The 24,928-nt window shown below is 37.4% G+C and overlaps 2 protein-coding genes across 5 annotated transcripts in view; one reads left to right on the top strand and one right to left on the bottom strand.

Moving 5' to 3' along the window:
* RSPH14 (radial spoke head 14 homolog) overlaps nt 1-24,928 on the bottom strand; it is a 90,333-nt gene that overhangs the window by 27,800 nt on the left and 37,605 nt on the right. The window lies entirely within an intron of this gene.
* The window catches only part of GNAZ (G protein subunit alpha z), a 62,746-nt gene that overhangs the window by 9,070 nt on the left and 28,748 nt on the right, over nt 1-24,928 (top strand). For both annotated transcript variants that reach the window (XM_086761514.1, XM_086761513.1), the window contains one exon: nt 15,870-17,150. In XM_086761514.1, coding sequence (XP_086617640.1) covers nt 16,428-17,150 — 723 coding nt within the window. In that variant the 5' untranslated portion in view covers nt 15,870-16,427. The remainder of the gene's footprint in view (nt 1-15,869; nt 17,151-24,928) is intronic.

Raw genomic sequence — 24,928 nt, 5'->3', positions numbered from 1 at the left:
GATGACTATCTACTGTCTTGTTCTGCTATTTCTAGGCCACTCCTATGTCTCTAAAAGAACAAAACTACTTAAAAATTTCACTGGATGTTTCCCTAATGCATGGAGATGACACAAAATTGGTTGCATTATTCCTGCTGAAGTATTTTGTGAAAAATACATCTTGAGAGGAGGAAACTTGTAGTAAGTGTGTATGTCAGTGGCATTGCATCTTAATGGGATTGCTGCCAGCTGGAAGAAATTGAAACAAAACTCAAATTGCTTTAAGGTGTATTGGGCTGAAAGGTAAGTCAGCTGTGAGTTCTTTAACTGTTTTCTTAATTTGTGCTTTTGGTGGAGGTAGGAATATCTTATCAGGCATTTTTCTAGAGTTGAGAGGTAAGAAATTTTATCTGTCTTGTTTCCTGGAATGTCTGTAGCTTTTTGGGTTGATATTAGATAATGCATCTTAAGTCTTAATGTATGCTGTAAATGAACCAAAATGTACTAAAACCTATGCTTTTAAGCACAGTTATCTTGGAAAGCTACAAGCAGTTATCAGGCAAGAAATGGTATGATACTTAACCAGCAGTACCTGAGAACACTTCACTGAAAATGCAGAACCCCGCACCTTGCCCGTGCGAGCTGAGAAGTCTGAGTGGCCTCAGAGGTGTCATCGTGCTCTTTTAACAAAATTTTCAAGTTAAATTATTGGTTTGCTCTGCATTGTGGATATTGGCCTTCACTCGCTAAATCTACTTTGTGAGTTGAGGGTGAATTTGGAAGCTGGAATCCATCCAGCTGCAATAGCTTTTGCACTGCTTTGACCTAATGTGCCTTGCTGAGAAGTTTATGTGTGACCTTTCCACTGACGTATGGGTGCATTCAGAGTAATCTCCAGCATATATATTAATTCTTATCCTAGATCTGCGCTTGCTTCTCATAATTGTTTTTACAACAGTATCAAAGCAGTTTTTTAGTGATGGTAAGCCACCAGCTTTTTTCCTGCGTATCTTGTGTGTGTGAAATGCAGAATGCTAACTAGAATAGTTAGGAATCCACAGCTTCCCATCAGTGGTAAAATTTCAGCTTCGTGTGCCGTCTTAATATTAGGATACAGTGCTACCATAAGTAATTTCTTCTGCTAATACTACGAATGAGAAATGAATAACTAAGGCTCCATTGCTGAATAATGAATAAACTAAAGGCTCGATTAGCACCTGTCAGCTTTAAGATAATTTTAGTGCCACAGCTATTTGAGTCAAGAGGAGATGTCACTGTGAGTAAAAAGAACAAAACAGCAACCATTTGAAATGCTGCTGTTAAACCTGTACCACGTGGTCCTTGTCATACATTTGTCTGGTTTGTGAAACTCTCACTTAAGCTGTGAGGATTGCCTCATGCAGAAAAACCTGCAAAATTTGGTTTTATTACTATTAACAGTAGCAGTAGATCATGTATGTAGTATTGTAAATCAACGTATCCGTTCTCAATATTTGATTCAAGAGCCTACTTCAAACAAAATGAATGAAACTATAAGAGTCACAAAATACTGAGATAATTAACTAGGTACCTTAAAGAAGAGGAGACAATTCTAGTTGAGGTGTGATACAAAAGGGAAACTTTTCTGACCTCAGCATAGGAGAACTTGTACAATAGGAGAGACAGATTATTTGCAGACAGAATTTAAGGTCTAAAGGAAGAGTAAAAATGCTGTCACAGGTTTTAGTAAAAATGTAGAAATTGTGGTTGCATGGCTAGAGAGTTGGCAGGACTATAGCGATTAAAAAATTTGTAATAAGGGAAAAACATCTGAATGCTGAAAATGTCCTTCTATACAACACAAACTTGAATAGGATTAGTAATTACCCCCCGCCCCCTCTTTCCCCACACACAGACATATACACACAAAAGTACCAGCAGTGTTAACAGAACACCCAAAGAATCATCAGTATGTGTTATAAAATTTGGAGCTACAACTGTAGATACTAGTAGGAGTAGTACAGTCACAAATGCACAGCTGAAAAATAACAAAAGATCAAGAAAAAATGTGATTGGATTTTGGTTTATCTCTAATAACAAAAATAAATCCATCTGTCATTTATGGTTCAGGTTTGGAGAAAAATAACTATTTACAAACTTGCTTGAGGCTGAAAAACAACAACTTTACCCGGCCAAATCTAAATCATAGCACTCCTATGTTATTGTAAATACCCAGATTAAAAATCCATTATAGCTTCCTCAAAAGATTGACTTATATTTAGCAGCTCAGTTACCTATGCATTTTCAAAATAATGAATATTAACCAATATACATTACCTACTGTTTTATTTTTGTTGTAGACAAAAAATTATTCTTAGAATGATATGAAAGCCATCCACGGAGCTGACAAAATCTGTATAGCCCTATGAATATGTGAAGCTATCCAGACTGGGTTTTGTCACAGCATGACTCAAAATCTATGTGGTCAAATTTGGCATTTCTTCTTATAAGGTCGACTAGACCTATAAACAAACATACATAGTCAATACCAACAGAAGCCAGGCTTGGAACATGTGCATGTAGGGAGGAAATTAATCCTAAAACACAATGATGCTGATCATGTCAGTATCTCCTAGTAATACAGTAATGAGGAGATCATATAAAAATGGGGAGCTGAAAGTTAGACTATTCACTTTCCTATCTATTCTTACAAAAGTTTTCAGCTGGTGATATTAATGTACAAGAAAAGTATGAATCATGCACTAAACATTAAATTTTCATCAGTAAAACTGTCTATGTTGCTGGCAGTTGGGTATCCTGTTTGCGATGTTCTCACCCCAAAGTGTCACTTATCATAGGCTGCCATTTCACGACAACTACTAAAGCGGAGCTACTCTACCTTGTATCACAATCTCATTTAGTGCCATGTAGAAATATTCTTGATCTCAGTAGAAAAAAACAAGGTTGAATAAGAGGAAAAACCTAACATTATTTAAGAAACTTAACCTCTCCAGAGGGTTTCTAGAGATGCTTGCGTTGCTACTCTAACTGTGCTCTCAGGATGAATTAGGCCTTCAGTCTCTTCAGATAATTAAAACTGCACCTTCTCTCACTTCATCTTTAACCAGTGTGCTTATTAAAAGACTTTCTTATAGTCTGATGCAAGGAATTTAACCACTCCAGTGCTCTCTAATGCTGAATGTATGTTTAACACCACAAGCTAGCAGGGCTTCTCATAATCCCTAGTCGCGCGCAAAGTGACTCAGGAGTCCTCTGGCTCATGGTCGTGGGTGTGTAACTGCAGTAACTGCAGCTGGGGTGTACAGAAGGTGTGATCATCCCTCCAGAGAGAGGGAAGTGGAAAGGAGAGACTGAAGAGAAATGCTAGTAGCTGCCAAACCTTGAAAAGGATCTTGGGTTTTGGGTGTTTTAGCGAGTGATGGGTTTTTTCTGGGGAAGATGTTGGTGGGGCAAAAATCCTAGCTAAAGAAGTTGATGCATCAGGATACCAAGGCCTCTTTCCTTTATTGTGCAGGGAAAAAACCCTTACTTTATATAGGTCTGTACAGAACTTCAACAGAGAGGCTATTCTTGGTAAAGGTGGCAATTTGTAGCAGTAGCGTTTCCGTTCCTGTGGGTTGAAGGCTTCTCAAGCATGTATTGAACTTATAGAAGTTAACAGGTTTTATCTTTTGAATGACTGGACAACTTTTGAATGTAGTGTGTGGCATGAAGTGATATAGCAAATAATTACAAATTTATTGAAAGCAACTGTAAACATTCAGCTTAAGCTGGCTTACTGAAAAAATAATAAAGCTATTCTAGAGGACAACTACAGAATAATATTACAGCTTTCAGCCTTGTCATGAAAAGTGGAGAACCTCTTAAGCTTGTGTGTTTATTTTTTTTTAATTACAATTACTTATTAAAAATGTGATTTGTTAGAAAGACCAATGGACAACTTCTATACTGAGAGCCCATTGAATAAAAATAAAGGTATTAGTGAATCGTCAGTGTCTCTGATCTTAAGGACAACCCCAAAAACTTGAAAAGTGCAGTGAAGCGAAGAAGGATTGTTTCTAAGTCACTGAGGATACTCTTACTCTTTGCTTCATATAGCCCAAATGAAGTTCTAGTTCCAGTGAAGACTTACATGGAGCTCAGCAAGGCATACCTAATCTATACAATGAAGAGGATCTTTTGGTAGTTGAAAATTTGGAACTGCATTTAAGCCAGAGTGTCCTTTGTCCTTTATAATCTAAGACTAAACTCATCTATAGTACTGCTTCATATGTAAAATGTGAGAAAGTGGGGGTTTTCTTTCTTTCTTTCATTATTTTTTTTTTTTGGTCATGCCTGTCTAGCTATTGATTAATCTGTTAAGCTGCAGACTCACGTGCTTTCATAATTATTTTTTCTGGCCACATATTTATTTTGTTCCTTGTTGCGCTGTGACCAGCTTTCAGCAGAAAGGATGAAGGCTGCTCTTCCCTAGCCTAAACTCACCACTGTGTCCTGTCTCACTGGTGTGAAATAGGTGTGCTTTGTGTCAGCACAGAGAAACAAGGAGGGGACGGGGACAAAAGGTGCCACTCTGGTTGCCTGTGCAGTTTAGGAAGGAGTTAGGTTGCTAGCAGCTTAAACAAGGGTAATTTTGGGGGAAAGCAGATAATGGAGTACTCTTTTGCTTAAGAATTCTCAAACCAACAATGTAAAAATTGAGTTTTTTCTAGATTAGGAATTTACTGAGTACACAGGGAAGATGAGAAGGTAGAACAGCAGTTCTTCACATGGACAACTGACATTAGTTTAAATTCTGTTAAAAGTGCCAAATAGTGCATCTGCTCTGTGCAATGCAGTGCTGAATGCAGTTACCGAAGCTACCTGCAACTGGGCTAGTAAAGCTAAATGGCAAAATGTTGTAAAAAATAGATATTGAAATAGATTTTGAAACCAGGAGCTAATTAGCCATTGTACAACGCTGTACTTAAATGCTCCTGGTTGCAGAGTTATGTTTTGTGAACGAGTATATCTAGTTTTTGGATTGAGCCTAAAGTAATTTCATATAAAAACCAGAACATGGACAACTTCCTTCATATTCAGCTTATAAGAAAGGTCCTTTGAATTAGAGAAGGGAGTAACTATGCTAATGGCTCAGCTTCTGAGATGTACCTGCTGAAGCTCTTGAGTGCAGCAGGACTGCAAGGCTGTCAAAGCTTCTGAATTTCAAAAGAAAAGCAGAATGAGACTGGGTGTAGGCTGCAGCTGTATTCTCTGCTTGGTAGCATACAAGTCCTCTCCCATGAGTCACACTTCAGAGAACACTGTGGATTCTGTTTAGCCTCTTGAGATTTTTTTTCTTTTTCTTTTCTTTTTTTCTTCTTCTCCCCATACACCCCACCCCAGGCTGTGGTCTAATACTTCTTCCACTCCTAATCTCCTCTTTTGTGGCTAAAATAGTGTTTAATTTGTGTTAAGATGGAACCTAGGGAATCCGCAGTTCTAATGTAGATATCTTCTGACATAGTTCATATGATTAATTTTATATGTGGCCTAAGGCTGGAAATTGCTCTCTGCCCTAGCTACTAAATTCAGCCCTGATAATAGCCCTTCCTCTTATGCTGATATTCACACTCTTTCTTCCTTTTTTCCTCTTGTTGTACTAGGAACAACATTATAATCCATGTTTATGTCTTGTTGTGAGGCTGATAACTTCAGTAGATTTGTCTGGTTTTCTTTGTCCTTCCCTAGATTAGACCATCCTGAGAATTACTGGCTTTATTCTTTCACAGTCCTGCTTTCCTCTCCTTCTCTTTTCCATTTTCACCAGCTCTTTGATGCTCTTCCTGCCCCATGTTGCTCTTTTCTCTCATGCTTTCTTTGAGCTACTGTCTCTGAACTCCCTTATACTGTTCTCTCTTCACAAATCTCCTATATTCCTTTTTTGACTTTCTCTCATGTTGATAACTTACTACTCCTGCATATTCATTCAACCTATGTCTGTTTTTCTATGTTTCCATTCACCACGGTTCTTTTGATTTGTTCTCTGTGAAACATTACTCATTCAGTGTTGCTTAGTTCCCAACTTTAACTATCACATTGCCAGTCCACTCCTCCCATGTTCTCTCCTTCAGCCTTTCTGTGAATTCAGTCTTCATTGCTTCTGCTGAAACTGTTTCCCATATTTTGCTTTACTCCTTCTGAACTCTTTTGGTCTGCCTCTCATTGCAAGGTCTTTCTTGTCACCTTTCAGCCCTGATTCACTCTCAACAATGTCTTTTCTCTAGCAAAGGGAATCTGATGACCCAGATAACTGTTTACACCATGGATTTATTCTCTTCTCTTCCTCCACCACCTCCCAGTGTAATGAAATTCCATATGTGCAGACCCATCTTTACAATTCTGAGTCAATTCCTTCCCACTGTCTTTTTTTTGCTTCTCTTTATAGATTTCTGCTGATTTCTAACAACATAATACAGTAAGATATGCCAGTTTGCTTTTCTCGGCTCATCTTTCCTTCCTCTACTGCTATCCCTTCCCTCTTCTTTTCATGGATACAGAAGTTTCTCAGTTCCTGTGTTTATATACCCTTTCAGTTTACACTAGAAATCTTACTTACCTTCTGTGACTTTACTCTCTTGTTCTTTAGCTTATTTTTTGCCTTTCCTCTAGTTCTTTCCCTTAAAACATACAAGCAGAACTACTGTGATTTAGTTCTGTATAGAGTCTCAGAGATACTTTCTTATCCATCATCACAGATAAATCTCATCTATTGTTTCCATGGCTCCCATTAGGGTGGGGCACCTTCTCTTTGCTTCTTGCTTGGCCCCGAGCTTCAATTTTTGAATCTTCGCTGGCTGCTTTTCCCTCTCACATCAAACAAACTTCTTGTCTTCTGGACACTATTATCTGCACCCAGGCTCTCAGGTTCTTACTACAGAGATTCTGATTTTGATCTCTGATGAGCTCACCTCTGGAACAGTCTAAAACAAGCATGTTTTTGCTCTCTTATATGACCTTTTATGCACAGGAAGAGAAACTTCCTTTTACAAGGCTACATTGTTATCCTGTTTCAAATCCCTCTTTGACTTTCTTTTGCTATGATGACTCCCAAAATTTCCTTATGCTTTCATAAGATATTGTGTGAAATAAAGTTGAATGAGTGATAGGAAATTTGCCACTATACTAATGACCAAACCTAATCTTTACTAGCTTTTTAAAAAATTAATAAAGTCATCTCCTTAAGCTCTGTAAGACCCATTAAAGAGCAACCCTGTGGTATGCGAGTGTTAGCTCACGAATGACCCACGTAAGAACTATGGTACCGCTGATGAGGAAAGCTAAACAGAACCTCTAATGAAGATATAATCTACACTACTGTCATCACCTAAGGTGCTTACAGACACTGAGTGGCTATTGCATTTTGTTTGTTGCTTTATTACAAATTTTCAAATGAGTCTGATGTTTGTACGTCCCTAAAGCAGGTGCGATGTGTGATGTTTCTTCTCGCCCTTGTCTAGCAGCCAGGATTTTCTCCACACCCACTGTTAGACCCACTGTAATATTCTTGTAATATTTTATTCTTTATGCAAGTCTAAAGGTCACCTCTAAAATGACTGCTGTGGGAGATTCTGGTCTTAAATTACTATGCACAGGCAACTCCGTATGCAGTCACTGACACTACTCTGGATTTTCAGCAACACGACTCAGAATAGAACTGTTGTATTTTGGGCTCTATTTAAGATTCAGTTAGTATTATGTACTGGTTGTGTTGATGTTTCTCACTGTTTCACAATAGTTTGTGGATGTTGCTAAAACAGGTCGTGATTTAAACACCTACCAAATATTTAAGTATTAATGCTTTATAGGATTTATGTTTCCAACTTCCTGAAGTACGTGGGGTATGCATAGTTAAAAGAAAAATAACTAATATGTTCTTGTATTCTACTGTGGTCTGGATCTTAGCTGAGCCAGTGCAGACTTCAGTGCCACTAAATAAAGACCAAAATCTATCTTTAAAAAAGCAAGAGTTGAATGCTTAGTTTATAGGGAATACTATGTTTTTACTATAGGTTCTTATGTTTCCCTAAAACCTGGATGAAGTGTATATGCTAAATTTTGACTGGGTGATATACTAGTGTACACTACTAACAAGCATAATATGTGTTTTGATACTGCTGAAGTATGTTGGATGTTTTCCAAACAATAGACAAAGATATGATGTTTAAACCTATGAATATAGTATCTCACTGTAGAAAATCTGCTCTATTATGTATTGATTATATCTAGATTACATACTGATAGGTCTATGATTATATGTAATAGCAGCAAGTAATTTTCTTTGGGTTCTCCACTATTGCCTTGTAAATCTTCCTTCTGCCACGTATCCCTAGGCGGCAATTCTAATAGCTGAGCTCAGGTCTTACACCACAGATCTAAGTATAAAATCCTAGTGAGAATAGGCACATGAGAACTTAATGGACCTACCAACTATCTTTCTGGAAAGTATGCTGGAAGCAGTTGCCTGTTGGGCTGGTAACAGTCAGCGCTGGTGATAATAAGGCGTTCATGGTACAGCACTAGTTCTGGTCAGTGCCCTTCTCATCCCCTGCCCTGCACTGAGCGTTTCTGAATAACTTTTTTTTTATCATTGTTCTTACACCTTGATTATCCCTAACATGCACACATACTTGCTTACATGTATGTGATCTTTTGGTTTATAATTACTTTATTTGACTTTCCTTTAAGAACTCCATCCTTAATAAGCAGCTTCCATTATTCTGTATTGGTTACTGTGTGTGTGGCCCTGATCTGAATATGTACTGTACTTTAGCTAGACTGTGATATCAATATGAATTTCTGGCTGACTTTGCTATTGCTTTCATTTTGTTATCTATTGCACAGACATTAATTTATTTCTTGGATCTACCTTGGGGAGTTAGTGTAGAGGCTAGGCCCTATTTCTTAAATAGAGATCAAGATGGATCGAGTGAAAAAAGATGACTTTCAATACTTGAATATATACAACACACGCTACCATTGAGGCCGATTATACTTGAAAACTCGGTGCGTTTCCTGATCACAAACTTTATCTCAAGTTGGGCATCTAAGAAATGAAAATCGCAAGCAGAGATCATCTTTGAAAAGATGGCCTTGAGGGAGTTAATTAACATCACAAATAACCACAGTGACAAAGAGGGGTAGAATTCAGTAGTGTCCGGCCAGTGTCCAGAATTTAATTCTGCTAATTAAATCATGACCCTTCTTTCTTCACACATCTACTAACAGAATATGCACTTTAACTGCTGTAACAAATAAACCACAAAAGACAACAGCTTTCTCTGCTATGTTTTCTTGTTCAGTTATTAGATCTGGCCCATCCTTTGTTTTGGATAATATTATAGTGCCTTAATATGTAATGAAAAGTTTTGCCATAACTTGTACATGCAACTTCTGAGTACTTGAATGTTCATCCTTAATATCTTTCTAAAATATCTTTAAATTTACCAAATTATTTTTTTCAAACAAAACAATCTTAATTCTGTCACAGGAGGACATATTGCTATCTGTACAGCTCACCTGTCAAGTTGAAGCTTAGATTCAATGAAAAGGTTGAACACCGCCAATAATAGGTTGTTACCCTTCATGTGGAAAGATAGAGGGGACATCAGGGATTTCCATATGCTTGTAGGCAGAAAGTTCATCACCAGGTTTGGTAACTTTGGTTTATGCTTCTGGCTCTGGAGAGACAGGTGTTCTACTGGAAACAGATTATTTCTGGTTTTCCTTAATATAAAATCTTTTATTTCCCCTTTCTTTTCCCCTCTCCTAAGCCTCTAGGCCAGCAAGTCCAATTACCCTTGCCTAGCAAGTGCTTTCTTGAAACGCAATCTTTCTCTGCTGTAGCTAAAACTAAAATTTTTCGAAGTGTTACTTATCTGAAAGTTTAGACGTAGTGGACCTGCCTGTTCTAGCACTTACCCATGTGAAAACAAATACAAGCAAAGTCCAGGTACTCCTGGGGAAAAATTACATGTATCATCTGGCTACTAGGATGGAAATACTGTAAGGAGCTGAATAAGATTAGGCTCCTAAAGCTCTGTGTGTGCGAGCTGGTGATGGTGAAGCTAAGTTATTAGACTACCGGTACCACTTGCATATGAGGGAGAATATAGCTTTGTGCCTGCAATGCCAGCTGAAATTCTGTGGCTAGCAGCATACTGTATGCACAGTCGCTATATTGACTGTGATAGTAACAGCCATTGGCTTTATTCTCAGCCTAGGAGCCAGCTTCTTTCAATAAAATCTTGGGGGGGAACATCTTTCAAGGCAGATTTTGTAACTCCGCATTCCACGGTAACATGCCAGTAGTTAATGCAACAAGAGACAATACTCGGATCTTTCCTTAGGGAAATTTTTACGATTGAATTGTGGTGTTGTAGTGTTATTCTCTTTCCTTCCTGCCCCCTCCCATTACTTGGGAACACGATGAGAAAAGGGGTAAGTGTTTATGATTACAAACACACAGATTAGTTTGAGGAAGACAGAAGTGATGGGCAGAGGCAAAGAGCAAGCCTAGATATGAAATCAACAATAATGACTGGTTTTATTTGCTGTAAAAGTATGGACAGAAGAACGTGCTAGTACTAAACAGCCTGCTCAGTTAAATTAGCTTCAACAGATTTATATAATTAACCAGTGCAGAATTTTGCTCAAGTATCTTTCCTGCTCCAAAAATGAACTTTTTAGTATTACTACTTTGATATTTGAAATAGATCACTCTTTGCTGAGGATTTGGGGCCTGTTAATTTAATGAACTACTAATTTCAGGCATGATATGACAGCCCACATATATAATCAGATTTAACAAATATATTTTCTTAACATTTTGAGCAGCTTCAATTGTCAGGAGAAGGCAGATGTGTTAGTTTAGATGCACATATGCAGTGTAATCTCATCATTCAAAGAACAAAGTTTTTTTAAAACAAAGTTTAGAGAGAAATGTTCACAGTGAAAGGAAGCAATAGGGCTTTCCATTAGAGTAACGGAAAAGACTTTTTCTTATCTAATTATAAACTTACAGCCATGAAACACTTGCATTTTTGATATGAAATCTGATCTAAAAAACCAGAACAAATTCTACAGTGCCTTATTTTCTGAGCGCGTTCCAAGAAAAAGTAAAATTGGTGAGAGTAAGTTCATCTTTATGTAGCTAGGACAGTAAAATGTATTAATAGAATAGTTTGTAAAGTTATAATTTTTCTGAACTTTAAAAGGTAGTGACTGTGAACATGGAAGATGCTTTTCGGTGTATGTACTCTGCTTTACAAAGCAATAGTATAATCACCTCATTGTATTGCTACTTGAAATACTGATATTCAAATATCATTGAAATATATGCAATAGGAATGACTAGAAGCCAAAACCATGGAAATTGAATAGTGTAAAACTAATTTACAGAGTGTTTACATACTCCTGGTCTTCCCTACATTAGGGAGGTGCCACTCTATCTTTTTCTGTGTTAAACATTAATGAATGGCAAGCAGAATAGCTGATATGTAAAACACCGTGGGATATGAATGATGCATCTGAATGTGTTGTGGAAATACACAATAGGAAGTACTCCACAGAATGTACAAGCTGTCTGAAAATAATAATAATTTTTTTTTCTTGAAGGTGTCTTTCTACTAAACTGTTTTGTCATAAGCTACTGTGAGGCTTCTCTTATATGGGCATAAAATCTCCAATTTTTATCATAGGTACTGATGCATTTTGGAAGGAACATAGATCCTCTTGCTTCTTGTCTCTAGCAAGCCTCCTTTTTTCCAGGATGAAACTTTAATTAAGAGAGGAGAGAGACTGCCATATGTGCTTCTTGCAAAATGTTTCATCTTTAGTCATAGAGACGTGTAGAAAATGTCACAAAGAATTGGACCAGTGGTCTTATCAATGACATGAAAATGAAGCCTCTAATGATGAGGACTTAAAGGAAAACCAGTTTTAAATGTTCTGAATGGGTCAGAATAAGCATGATTAATGGAGTCAACTCTTTTTTTTCATATAATTAAAATAAGAATTTGGCCTAATATCTAATACAGTAATTTCGTTCTCTCTGTGCGGCTGGAAAGTTACTCATTAAGAAATAGCTTCCTCAACTCTTATTTTTCATCTTCTATGACCCTTGGAAAAAGCTAATTATTTGAAGAAAGCATAACTCCTAGTTTTGGAGAGTTTTCCTTTCCACATCTTTGATGCATTAGAGTAAGTAAAGTTGTGCTAAGTAACATTCTATTAATGTGTATGCTATTATTTTAATTTTCTGCTGATTAATCTGTTCTTCATGTGCTAATGTCCTTCTGATGTGCAATGGGAAGTAAGATAAATATAGCTGATATTAAGACACTCTTATAGAATTTTAGACCAGGTAATAGCAATACACAGTGCATTTGGGGCAAAGGATTTGGATATCTTTAAATTTAAGGTACTAAAATACTTAAATTTCAGGCCTCCTCATACGCGATTGGTCCATACAGGCAAAGATGAAACATAAGCACTCCGAACTGTCATGTAGAAGTGACTGGATGTACTGACTAGATAACTAGTTTAGAACAACTGAGAATAAGATTGCCATGGCTAGTTTCTGGAAGTAGTTACTGTAGAAGCCCTCTTCTAGTTAATTAATTTCATGTGTGTGGATTTGGGATGGATTCACAGGCAGATGCTAGAGCACAGAGATTAAATGAACACAGTGAGAAGGCAGGTTTAGAAGCAAGAAAGAGAGGGGAAGTTGAAATACTGTATAGGAGATCTGCGGAACTGAGTAAAAGCTGCTGTTCTGAAAATGTGTACATTAGCAGTGTTCTGGGAATCTAAGGAAAGATGGGAATGAGTGGGATATTGAAGCACACTTTAAGTATACTTCATATATGTGTTTTTGAGTGTTCACTTTTTTGTGGTCAGAGCTGCAGTTGTGGAATTTTGCAATTGTTTGCAAGAATCATTTATTCACCTTTTCCAACTAAGATATAATGCTCTCTGCCTGTTCAATACACCAGTATCAATTCCGACCTATACCGACTTATCCTGGTAGTCATGAATTTTATTTAGGTCTACATTGCTTCAACTATCTATCTCCCTTAAGCAGGTTTAGAGTTAGAAAGGGATTTAAAGATAAATATAGAATCAGTAAAAGTATTTAAGAGTGAATCATTGCAAGCTCAACTGTCCCAGGCTAACATCCCAGGAAACTTCAGGAATTAATATGTAAAACTGTCATCCATTGATTCTGTCCAGTGTCTATACATTTTTCTCTGATGTTAAGAGGTTAACAATAATTGCTACAACTCTTTGTCCTTCCATACATGCACGTTTCATGTTCCCAGATACCTTCACACTTATGTATTGGAAACTGCTGAAAAGGGATCCGGTGTGTTGCGAGAACCTGGCTAATGCCAAGACGTTGTTACAGAACTGTAGACCCCCGAGATGCGTACCGGTGGGGACTTGGATCTCAAACCAGACACATAGACTCTACCTTTCCACTTGTCAGCCCATCATAAATTAGAAGAGATCTGTAAGGGATTTTAAACATGTTCAGAGGGAAAGCTATACAAAATACAGAAACTGATGAGGATAGCCAACTGTGACAAAAATTTAATATACAAATAACAGAAGAATAGTAATACCTCCTGCTAAACAGAAGAGTCTGAGATCGTTACACTTGTTTCTACCACCTAAGGAATGAAATCCTACATATATAAATTATTTCCCCCTTCTACTCTCACCAATAAATATTCTAAGAATGATGTTTTTTCATGTAAATGTAAGATGCTATGAAACTTAAAAAGCTGAGCTTTATTCTTTATTTTAACCATATAAACCTTCTTCAGTACTGCAGCTGATGTAACTGTCCTTACCTATATCTGTGAAGCCCCTGCCTCAAAGTTTTTATGCTGTGCTATATCTCAATTAACTTTATTTAAAGGTTAGCTAAAACTGTTATTTCGCGTAATTAATTTCTACTATGGTGATAGCTACTGGGAGGGTAAAGCAAGATCTCACTGAAATCCCTGGCTGATAATGACTTTTGCAAGACAAAATGAGAGTTAAAATTCTCAACAATAAACCAGTGTCTTACGAAACATTAAATGTATATGCATTTATAAATAAATGTTACACGTTGAAATAGAAGTAATGTAAATATAAGTTCATATTTTTCAACCAGAGCAGTGTCGCCAAGTAGGAATGAGACCCACCCTGTTCTGCTGTGTATCTATGTAAGTGAATCTTGTCCTATGATGTAGGTGATGTGGGGAAAGGAAAAATACATATTGGTAAATACAGTGCTCTGTTTCAAATACTTAATTACAGTTCATTATCTTGGAGTGCTGAAATATCTTTTGTCCACTAAAATTTCTGCTGTGATGCTTAAGAAAGAGAAAGCAAAGTACATGAGGTTGCAAGTAGTTGTAGTTCAATTTATTTTCTCACAAAAGTTAGGGGTTCAGCATCTGGCTTGGATCATTCTATCCCTCTCCTTCCTAGTAGTGCGGAATCCTACTCTTCAATATGTATTTTAGTGATTTGTTACATCTATATTGAAATGCTACTAAGTTCATGCAGGAAGAACTTCCAAAGGCTTCTAAAGAAACTTTGAAAACTAAATTTGGGAGACTTAGTCTTACTAAAATGTAGTAGAAGTTGTACTTCTTTAGTAAGCTCTGAAGTTTTTCTTCAGCCTATCTCTGAGGGTATCTCAGTGGCATGTAGTTTAGTTTGTGAAAATGCTCACTGAAGACCTTCTAGACACAAGTAAACAGACAGTAGTATAGATGCCAAAGCGGGCTGGGGCCAGCATACAATAAGGAAGCCGTGACATCTGTGATTCTGCTGCCTGCTGTGCTCAGAGCTTAGTGGGAGCTGCAAGCCCTTCCTAGAAGAGAGGCAAGTTACCACCAATCAGTTGTTAGTAATGTGTTTTCCCTCTGAGAAAGGTAACTGTTTCCTGCTGTTGCTTTCTGCAGAGCTCCAACTAGTAGGCTTAACCTCTAATTTGGGAAAGAATAATTGCCTAATAGTCACTGAAAAGCTGTCAGCTCTTGCTTGGGATGGCATTTCCTGTGCTTTTTGTACAAAACATTCGCCTTGTAGTCACTGTTCACTTTTGCTGCATTTCCTGTATTAAAAATGGAAGCGAGGAGGCTTAATAACACTTATCTTGGTTATGGAAAGAAGCTTACAAGTTTGTTGTAGTAGTGCATCACTTCAGTGATTAAACTGGATGCAGGTAGTATGTTTAATGGTACTGTTCTCCGAGGGGAAAGATCTGTTACTGTATTCTGTAACTCTCGGTAACTCTCCCTTCTGCAAAATCATGGAGCAAAGTTAATAACTTCCTTTTGCTTCCTAGTTTAGTTATTTAAATATTCACTGCAAACAGAAAGATGAAAGAAAACTCAGGAGGGCATCTGTCTGAGTACAAGATATTGATATAAACACAGAGACTGGGAAAAGTAGTTGTGAGTCTGTTTCGTTTTCTACTTCAGGAAAACCAGTCAGAACAGGACTGTGCAGGAAAAGCACTGCCATAAGCTCTTGCTGAGGGAGAAACTGGGGCACAGCTCAGCACTGTTTGTTTTCATGTAGGTTTAGATAATAAAATACAGAAGGCTGGAAGGGAGATATGATTTACTGTTGTTCAGAAACCACATTTTCTTAGGTCTGCAAGCTTCAGTTGCCCTCATGTTTTTGCTAGGGTTTTAGATTTTTGCTTTTCTTTATGTATTTTTCCATCTGTATTTTCTATTTGGGATAATAAAAGGTTTGGAAGTCTAGAAGAGGATGAGAAAGTGGTTTGCAGCAAGGAAGTGAAGTCTCTCATTTAACTCATTTATTTTCTCATTGTTTGGCAGGTGGAAAGCACATATTTACAGAGCTGAACTGGATCAGCTGAAGAAGTGAGGGAAGAGAAACAAAACAAGTGCAGCACTATTGAAAAGAGCTTCAGCTTTATCTAGCAGCATCACCACAGCAACCAGAAAATACAATTAAAAGACAAGGGCTAGAGCAGAGAAGGTGAAAGTGCAGCTCCTTACCTTTGGACAGAAGGCAGCAAAATAATTATGCAGAGCAGAAAAGAGTATTTGATGGATCTAGCCAAACTGTGGCAAAGGGAAGTGTCCTTTCATTAACAGGAATGTGCCACTGTTTATGCACTGCAAAGGGGAGTGCCATGAGATCTGCTGAAGAGACTATTTCTGTGGCTGCATATCTACATGTGTTTGCACCCCTGCTGGGACTGAATTAGGTGGTACAGGCATCTTGGACCATCAGGTATTGGATAGCAACTTTTTTTTTTTTTTCATTTAAGGTGTACCTGGCACGAGAACTGAAAGACAACACAGATCTTTTTCAGAGACACAAAGTGAGACAATCTCCAACCCTTCCCTTCTGTAACTGCCTGCTATACCATGGGATGTCGGCAAAGCTCTGAGGAGAAAGAGGCAGCGCGGCGGTCCCGTAGGATTGACCGCCACCTGCGCTCTGAAAGTCAGCGACAACGAAGAGAGATTAAGCTCCTTCTCCTGGGTACCAGCAATTCTGGGAAGAGTACTATTGTAAAGCAGATGAAAATCATTCATAGTGGTGGCTTTAACTTGGAGGCTTGCAAGGAATACAAACCTCTGATTATCTATAATGCAATTGACTCACTCACACGTATCATTCGGGCTCTAGCCACTCTTAAGATAGAATTCCACAATCCTGACAGAGCATATGATGCTGTGCAGCTTTTTGCCCTGACAGGCCCAGCTGAGAGCAAAGGTGAGATTACCCCCGAGCTTCTGGGAGTCATGAAGCGGCTCTGGGCAGACCCTGGTGTGCAGGAGTGTTTTTGCCGCTCCAATGAGTACCATCTAGAGGATAATGCTGCATACTACTTAAATGACCTAGAAAGGATTGCAGCACTGGACTACATCCCTACAGTGGAAGATATTCTGCGTTCTCGGGACATGACCACAGGGATTGTAGAAAATAAGTTCACCTTCAAAGAGCTGACTTTCAAAATGGTGGATGTAGGTGGACAGAGATCTGAACGCAAAAAATGGATCCACTGTTTCGAGGGGGTTACAGCAATAATTTTCTGTGTGGAGCTCAGCGGATATGACTTGAAGCTGTATGAAGATAACCAAACAGTAAGTGAACCTTCTGCTCCATGTTCTTTCCTTCTCTTTCTTTCCTCTCCCCAGTGTTTGGCCTTTTTTTTTTTCATTTTCCCCACTCCCTACCCTCCCAAGGTAGTAATCCCTGAGTTCCCAGCCCCAAATGTGATTTCTTTCCTTTCTCACCCAATCTCACCCAGAAGATATGATTCCTTTACTTCGATAGCTGTCCCTACTGGACAGATTTATTTACTTATTTGTTCATTTTCGGAAATGGAGGTGCTCTTCACATGACAGCAGATTTTTTTTTTTTTTTTTTTGTTCCTTTTTGCTAAATGTTTATCTGGTTAAATGTTATTCCAAACATCACTTTAAAAGGTAGTGGTGACATCCTGGTGGACAAGAATGGTTAATTTGGACACCATATTTTGCAAGTCCTGCCAAATTTTGAAGCTAAAATAATAATAAGTAACAGTTTTCTCCCCATTTTTTCCAGGATTTTCAATCAGAATTTGGGATGAAATTAATTTTAAAAAATAATAAATCAGATATAGTTTTTAATTAGTATGGAACTTCTAAATTTAAAGTTTTATTTGGTTGTTTATATGGCTGGTTTGCCTTGTTCAATGAATAACTTTCTGTTTAATTCCCTTTAATGGTATTAGCTTCTGGTTTTCACAGCATACAAATACGGTAACTATGTAAAAATATATGAACACTTATGCATATGCAGCTATGTGTTTGGTACCTTATTCAGCTTGCCTCAGTTAACCTTTACAGGGTTTTATGTGAACCTACTTTTTGACAGCCTTGTAAAACATGATGCTTAAGAGATGGGAGTTTGTGAGTAGGAACACATAATGATTCTGTCATCTAGTGGTTCCTAAACATGCTGTATTTATGTTTGAAAACAGACAGCTTTCAGGAAGAATTAAAATCTATTCTGTAAAATCAGAAAGTTAACCTTAAAATGCTTCTATTTTTGTTGTACTCCCTTACACATCTTCAGTTGTTTTACATTTTGGAAAGCTTGTTTACCAGTATCAGTTTCTGGAGTACTCCAGAACACCAGACTCCTTGTTCTTTTACAGCAGGTGAATTACACAAGTGGTATTGGGGAGGAAATTGTTCCAACAAATGTTTATATGATGGTTCAAATCTAGCTGGATCTCAGTAAGTTTATAGGAGGAGATCTTTCAGCCAGGTCTAATGATTTGGTTTTGGCAGTCCTCTATGGAAGAGGATTACTAATCAGGCTTAACTGTTGGTCCTTAGCAGATACTGCCCCCACCCTGCCCCATTTATGCATAGTATACACATCTATAGTAAAGTTTCTTTACAGAGCATCTTAAGTCAAATGTAATGCACTGCCCATGTATGTGTAAGAGCTGTTACCATCTGTATAACATCCTCTAGTGCTTGTATGGATGTGATACCACTTTATATGCAGCTGTCTATGTCCTTTTCCCTTTTTGGCCTATAATAATAATTTCAAAGAACCCTTGAACTCTCACAACTGATTACCAACTTATACAGACTTCTCTAAAATGATAAAGTGGGGGAACAGGTTGGGAGAAAGGGATATTTCCTCCACAGACAGACTCAATGGAAGGGAGTACTGAAGCTCTGCGTGAGATGTCTGTCGCAGTGCAGCTCTCTCTCTGTTGTGAATTTTTTCTACCCTGAAAAGCTCCCCTGTCCTGGAGAAGGGGCCAACTGTGACTTTCTTTCCCATTGTTTATTACATACTGGACTTGTGTAATGTCAACCTAATTGCATACCTGATTTTTTAAATTGAAAATTGTTTGAGAGCTCCTGTGCTCTTTAAATTTGTGATTTTGATAATGACTGGAATAACTGCAATGGCTTTAATGGCCGTATGCAAAAGCGTCCCCAAAATTATGCATATTTTATGACACTTGACATTCACTAGATCCATGAGACAAGGTGAACTATATCAGTACCTGAAATAACTTCAGTGCCTCCTGTCTAGTCTGCTGTTTATACATTATCGCTTATCATAGAATCATGGTACAGATTAAAATATTGTCAAGTGACCTAGTGGATTCCACAATTCTAGTGATAAGAATTTATAGCAATTGAGGTGGAGAAGCTCCATGAGATGGAAGTGGTTAACGGAATTCCGTACGTGATACTTCTGACATATTTTCCAGAGTTTATATTGGAAGTTGACAGCAGTCACTGAGGGGGACTTGGAGGAAGATGCTAATATTTCCTTCCAAGCCATATGACAAATGCATGAACAGAAAAGAAACAAATATCAGACAAAATCTGTAGAGCAATACTCCCCAGAAATCTAGGAAATATTGCTTGTTTGTTTTTACTGCCATATCTCTCAGTAGAGTCTTGTCTCTTCAAGTTCTGGGTTCTGCAACCAACTCCTCCCCTCCAAACCAGCGTAAGATTAGATCATCACCAAAGAAAACAGATGAAACTATTCCTTTCACATCCTATGCATGTAGGAAAGGCGTTCTTTATGTATCACTTTATACAATCTCTTATGATTATTCGTACAGTGATGTGAAATTATTTCAACTAATTTGTACTTTAAAATCCTTTGTCAGTATTTTTGGTTGCTAATACAGTTTCTTTACAAAGATTTTTCTTATTAGAAAGGAGCTAAGTGCTAAGTTTGAGAAGCAATTATACTTAGATTTGAACCAAGACTACAAAACAGTTTCCAAAAATATTCTCTCGGTTTTACAAGCTTGCTTTATATAGCTGAATCCCTTTTGTGCACACTTTCTATGATTCTTCAAAGGAAAAAAAAACTTATGGTCAAGAACATTCACCTAAGCTGAATTTTGATAAAACTTTTCAGAAATACTTGAATTTTACTGCAAATGAAATATGCATTATGAGTACTAAATCTTTTACAAAGATTTTTCTTACTAGAATTGATAAATTTGAGAAGCAGTTATACTAGGTCATGAGAAATATCAGATCAGAGAAATTTTAGGGGGAAAAAATAAGATTGTTACCTAATTTTCAGTAGCTTTGTTGGATTTGTCTAGATCTTTCTGTTGTGCCTGCATCGTCTCCGTGTGTCTGAGGCTATTCTACAAGCACGGAATTTTCTCTTACATAATATTTGCAAAGATGTGGTATTTCCAATAATCCTTGTTGGCACTGTTTGAATTGGCCCTTTTTTGTTGGTATAGCTTATGACATATATAATATTTCCCTATTTTTATCTTCTGCATTGACTTTACAGCTTATCCACTGCACTTCCACTTTCTTCTCTGTACTTCACTAACTGATTCACCAGTCACTGTCCTACACATGGATATATGCTTCATTGTGTGGAGAATCTTGTCTTGGCATTAGTGCCTTCCTATTGTAACAGATTTCTAGATCTGACTTTTGTTTAGTAATCGCCTCTTGACATAAGAGAAGCATTGCCCCTAATTCTTTCTCTTCATTTTCAGACTCATTAAGAAAAATATATCTTATTTATATCTAGACCATGACTAGGAGTTATTTGGTTTCTTGCAGTTCTTTAGACTTTTCCTGCCTTGCTCTTCAGATTCAAAAATCAAAAAGTATTAGGACAAAGGGGAAAAAATCAATATACTCCAAAAAATCCTTATAGACATCAATTTTGATTCCAGTATCTAGAACCAAATGAAGTAAGCATCTAGGTTATTTCAGAGTGACATTGAAGCCTACTTCTACACAGTGTTTTAACAGCCTGGAGGGCTAATCTCCTATCATCTCTTTTTATCCCTTTTCTACAATCTGATGTTCCTTGGTGCTACTGCTTATAGAGGGTACTCAGCATTGAAATTCAGACATTTATCATCCCTCAGCTTCCATATGTATGCAACCACCATCCAAGTATTTGCCCATCTATAAAATTAAATTCTGCAGACATGTTTTTATAATCTGTGGAGAAATTAGAATGCAGATTAAATATGTGAGAACAGTCGTCTTCCTGAAACTCCTGCTTGTGTGGCAAAAAGGAGAGGGACAGTAATAGCATTTCAGAGGGAACCTGAGTATATAATCATAAAGAACAGGTTACCTTTGGTCTATCTTCCTTTGGCTGTTATGCTTTACCCAAACATACATCCGTAATTTTACTGTGTAGAGATGGCATGTTCCATGTGTGCTGAATACACAGTACGGTGTTAAATGGCTCCGATAGCTAAACCATGTGAAGTACCTACGTTGGTAGATCACTTGAAATCTGTGATGAGACTGCTGCTCATGAAAAAAGCCCTACAAATAATAGAGTTGCTGAGTCTAAAATGCTTCCTGGCGTAGTATCTATAGTGAAGAGAACTGTTAAATAAAACTAGTCCACTGCCAAACGTAACTTTACTGCTTGATAGAGCGTGTAAGAATCCAGCTGATTTATAAACTGTGAAAGTTGAGCAAATGATCTATATGACTATGATAACTTCTGTGGTTCCTGTTGACAGAAGTGGATAAATGCTATGCATGAGTTCTGTCTTTATTGAAGATGTGTTAAAATAATGATTGACAAATATGGTAAAATATGAAGGAAAATTGAGCTACTTCTGCATACTGGTAGGTCCTGAACATAGCTAACTTAAATGTAAATTAGAGCAAGGAGTACTGCAAGCCAAGTAACCCAGAATATTGCAGCATACATTTTTGGAAGGTGTGTATAGCAAGACTTGCGTCACCTTGCAATTGTTGATATGCATATAAGCCACTTGCATACTCATTCCCATTGCAGGTGGTACTGCAATTAAGCCAGAGTAATATGATGACTAGTGTTAGTACTTTTGCTTGTGTAAACGCAAGATTCCTTACATTTCTTACAGAATCATCACTTCTTTTTTGTTTGATATGTGATATTTCTACATAGGCTTTTCAAGAGTAGATTCTTTCGCACAGAAGACAGATGTTAGGAAGACAAATCATGTGAAAGTAAAAGTAATTTTATGCTTGCATTACAGTGTTGCCATTCCAGCAGCTTTTAAAACTAAAAATAATTGTGTCTAATGCTGAGAACACTTAGGTAACTGCCATTTTTCTGGCAGTGTGACAAGGCTTTTACGGGAACTTTGATTTCTTTAAAGGTACTGTTAAGACATGGCAGTATCTTGTTGACTCATTGTCATACAGCGCAGGTACCAAAAAGAGATTTTAGAGTTGTAACAGTTTGGTCTATTAAAATGTCAATTCTCTGTTCAATAGTGGTCTAAAAAGCAAGCGACGTTAGGAAAGGACTAAGAAAAATTAAGAAAACAGTATAAAATGCAGAGTGTGTCTGCTTTCAGAATGCTATCTAAATTCTTGTTCTCCCATTTTGAAAAAAATAGACTGGAATTAGAGAAAGCATGACCTAAAGTACAAAATATTTTCAAGACAAATAACAATAGATGGAGATTTTTTTTTTCCCCCTGGCATAAAGAAAATTGATTTCTAATCTTTGTCTATGATGTCTTTTTAAGAATCAAGGATATTGAACTACATTAGTAGTTAAGATGTTCAGAACAATGTAAAGGTAAAGGCAAAGACAGCGCAGCATCACACAACATACAGTGCAATTATGGAGTTTGCTGCCTGAGTATCTTGTGATACCAAACCCCTGCACAACTTCAGAAGGAATAAAAAAGTATATAAAGATTTATTAAATGTCAAAATAGTGCTTTTGACTTGGAAGTTTTGAGTTCAGATCTTGAGAAGCAGGGATAAAATACTAGGGAAGTATATGTGTTTCTGCAGATCTTAATTTTCTTCCCCTCCCCAAATTATCTATTATTAGCCAGTGTAAGACATGGGATTTTGCATGAGATGGATCTTTGTCTTTTTTTTTTTTTTTTTTTTTTTTTTTTTAATTGTGATAAGTAATGGATGTTGTGGCTCTGGCTAGGATAGAGTTCATTTTCACCTGAGCTGGGAGAGGAGCTGGCCTGGTGGCACCGTGGCTGGGGGACACAGCTGGGAAAGGTTACTAATTAGCCAACAGCTGGGACAGCTGACCCAAATGAACCCGAGGGCTGGTCCACCCCATGGGCCATCATGGTCAGTATGTAACTGAGGAGGGTGCTGAGGGGAGATTCCTGCTGCTTGGGAAGAAGCTGGGCATCGTGATCTGCTGTGAGCTATTGTACTGTAAATTACACGCTTCAGTGTTTTCTGTTGTTGGGGTTTTTTTGTTTGTTTGTTTTCCACCTCTGTTTTGTTTTCTTCTGTTGTTCTCTTAAACTTTTTTTTTTAATCAACCCACAAGTTTTTCTGTCTTTTCTTCACCTATTCTCCTTGTCGCACTAGAGGGTGGGGAGAGTGAGCAAGAGACTCTGTGGCTTGGTCCTGAGCGGGGCTAAAGTACAACACTTCTACTCCAATTAATTCAGTTCTCTAACTCCTTTCACTTTTTAAAAAATATATTTAATCTTGATACTGTTTTCCCTCTATATTATTAAGCTGATTGAAACAACTTCCTTTCAGAAAGATACAGTTCAGTCACTCTCTGTGTACTTTTCCTCATTATTTACTGATTGGTCATATTTTACTTTAAGAATAGGAACCAACACCCAACCCTTTGTCATCAGAAGAAATAAATTACTGATAATAGCTTAATGCGATTTAACATAAAATCTGTGTAACAAAACCAGCATCTTTAGAAGCAAGAACCCTTCAGTCCATCAGTTCTGGGGAGAAACCTTATGACTAAACTAATTTTATAGAATAATATGATAGTATGTCATACATATGCTACACTTCCTTCAGGACAGCCTGGCCCTGAGCATTCTTTCTTTTTTAAACCCCTCCAGTTTCACAACCTTATGTTCTCTTCTTCTGTTTCCCTGGCAACGTGGCATGGTAGAGTGTCATATCAGTCAACAATGAGCTTTGCTTCAGCTGTGTCCTGCCAAAGCTAGCAGTGTTCCTAGCAATCGGAGCTTTCTCACTGTAACTGTGACATAGTGGTGAGCATTTCTTTCCATTAATATTTGCCAAAATCAGTTGGAATTTCATTGGTGTAAATTTTTATGCAGTAATGCCATGATAATACTGGCTATGGATGTCATCGGTTTTATCAGAGTAGACTCTGAGGCATTTTTACAATGCCTTTTAGTATGAGGTGTAGTCCAATAGTATCAATTCTCCTGGCAGTGATACAGAAATGGATGGTTCTCCCAGCAGCTTGCATTGTGCCTTTGCCATTCTACGTAGATCAAATGAAAGCAGTAATTAGAAATAAATTTTAAAAACCCCATCAACTCATACATGGAAAAAATAAAACAATCAAAATTAATTGAAAATGCAAGAGGTTAATAAAGGAAGTTAGATATGTTTTAAAAAAAAAAATCAAAGGCTGACAAAACTAAATGCAGTGTGGCTGTGGCTGAAATGTCCTGGAGGCAATGTTCTGCAGAGCATCTGGCTGTCATTGCTACCTAGAAATCCAGATTGAGACTTATAGCATTTAAAAAGGTTTCAAAAGGTTAATTCATTTTGTTTAGTTAAAAAGATTGCTAAGTACCTACTTAGTGTAAAAGTACCTGAAGGAGGAAAAAATGCTCAAAACTTAAAGAAATGCATAATCTAATGGAGAAAGGCAAAATAAGAACAAATGGCTAGGAGCTAGGTCAGATAAATACCAACTTGAAGTAGCTTTTTAAAAAAAAATTAAAAATAAATTATTATTTTAGCAAGGAGGCTGACGCAGTTGAATGAGCTTTTCTGGAGGATAAGAGTTTAGTCAAACAGCCATTATCAGCTACATATGACTAGGCTTAGGTCAGGGAAAACCCAATAGATGGGAATGACCATAGTTGTGATAAATGGAAGTTAGAGCAAAAGATCCA

The sequence above is a fragment of the Chlamydotis macqueenii genome, chromosome 17 (genome assembly GCF_036417535.1).
Source record: "Chlamydotis macqueenii isolate bChlMac1 chromosome 17, bChlMac1.mat, whole genome shotgun sequence".
NCBI lineage: Eukaryota > Metazoa > Chordata > Aves > Otidiformes > Otididae > Chlamydotis > Chlamydotis macqueenii.
Note: the sequence above shows the minus strand (reverse complement) of the source record. Positions and strands in the feature narration are given on the sequence as shown.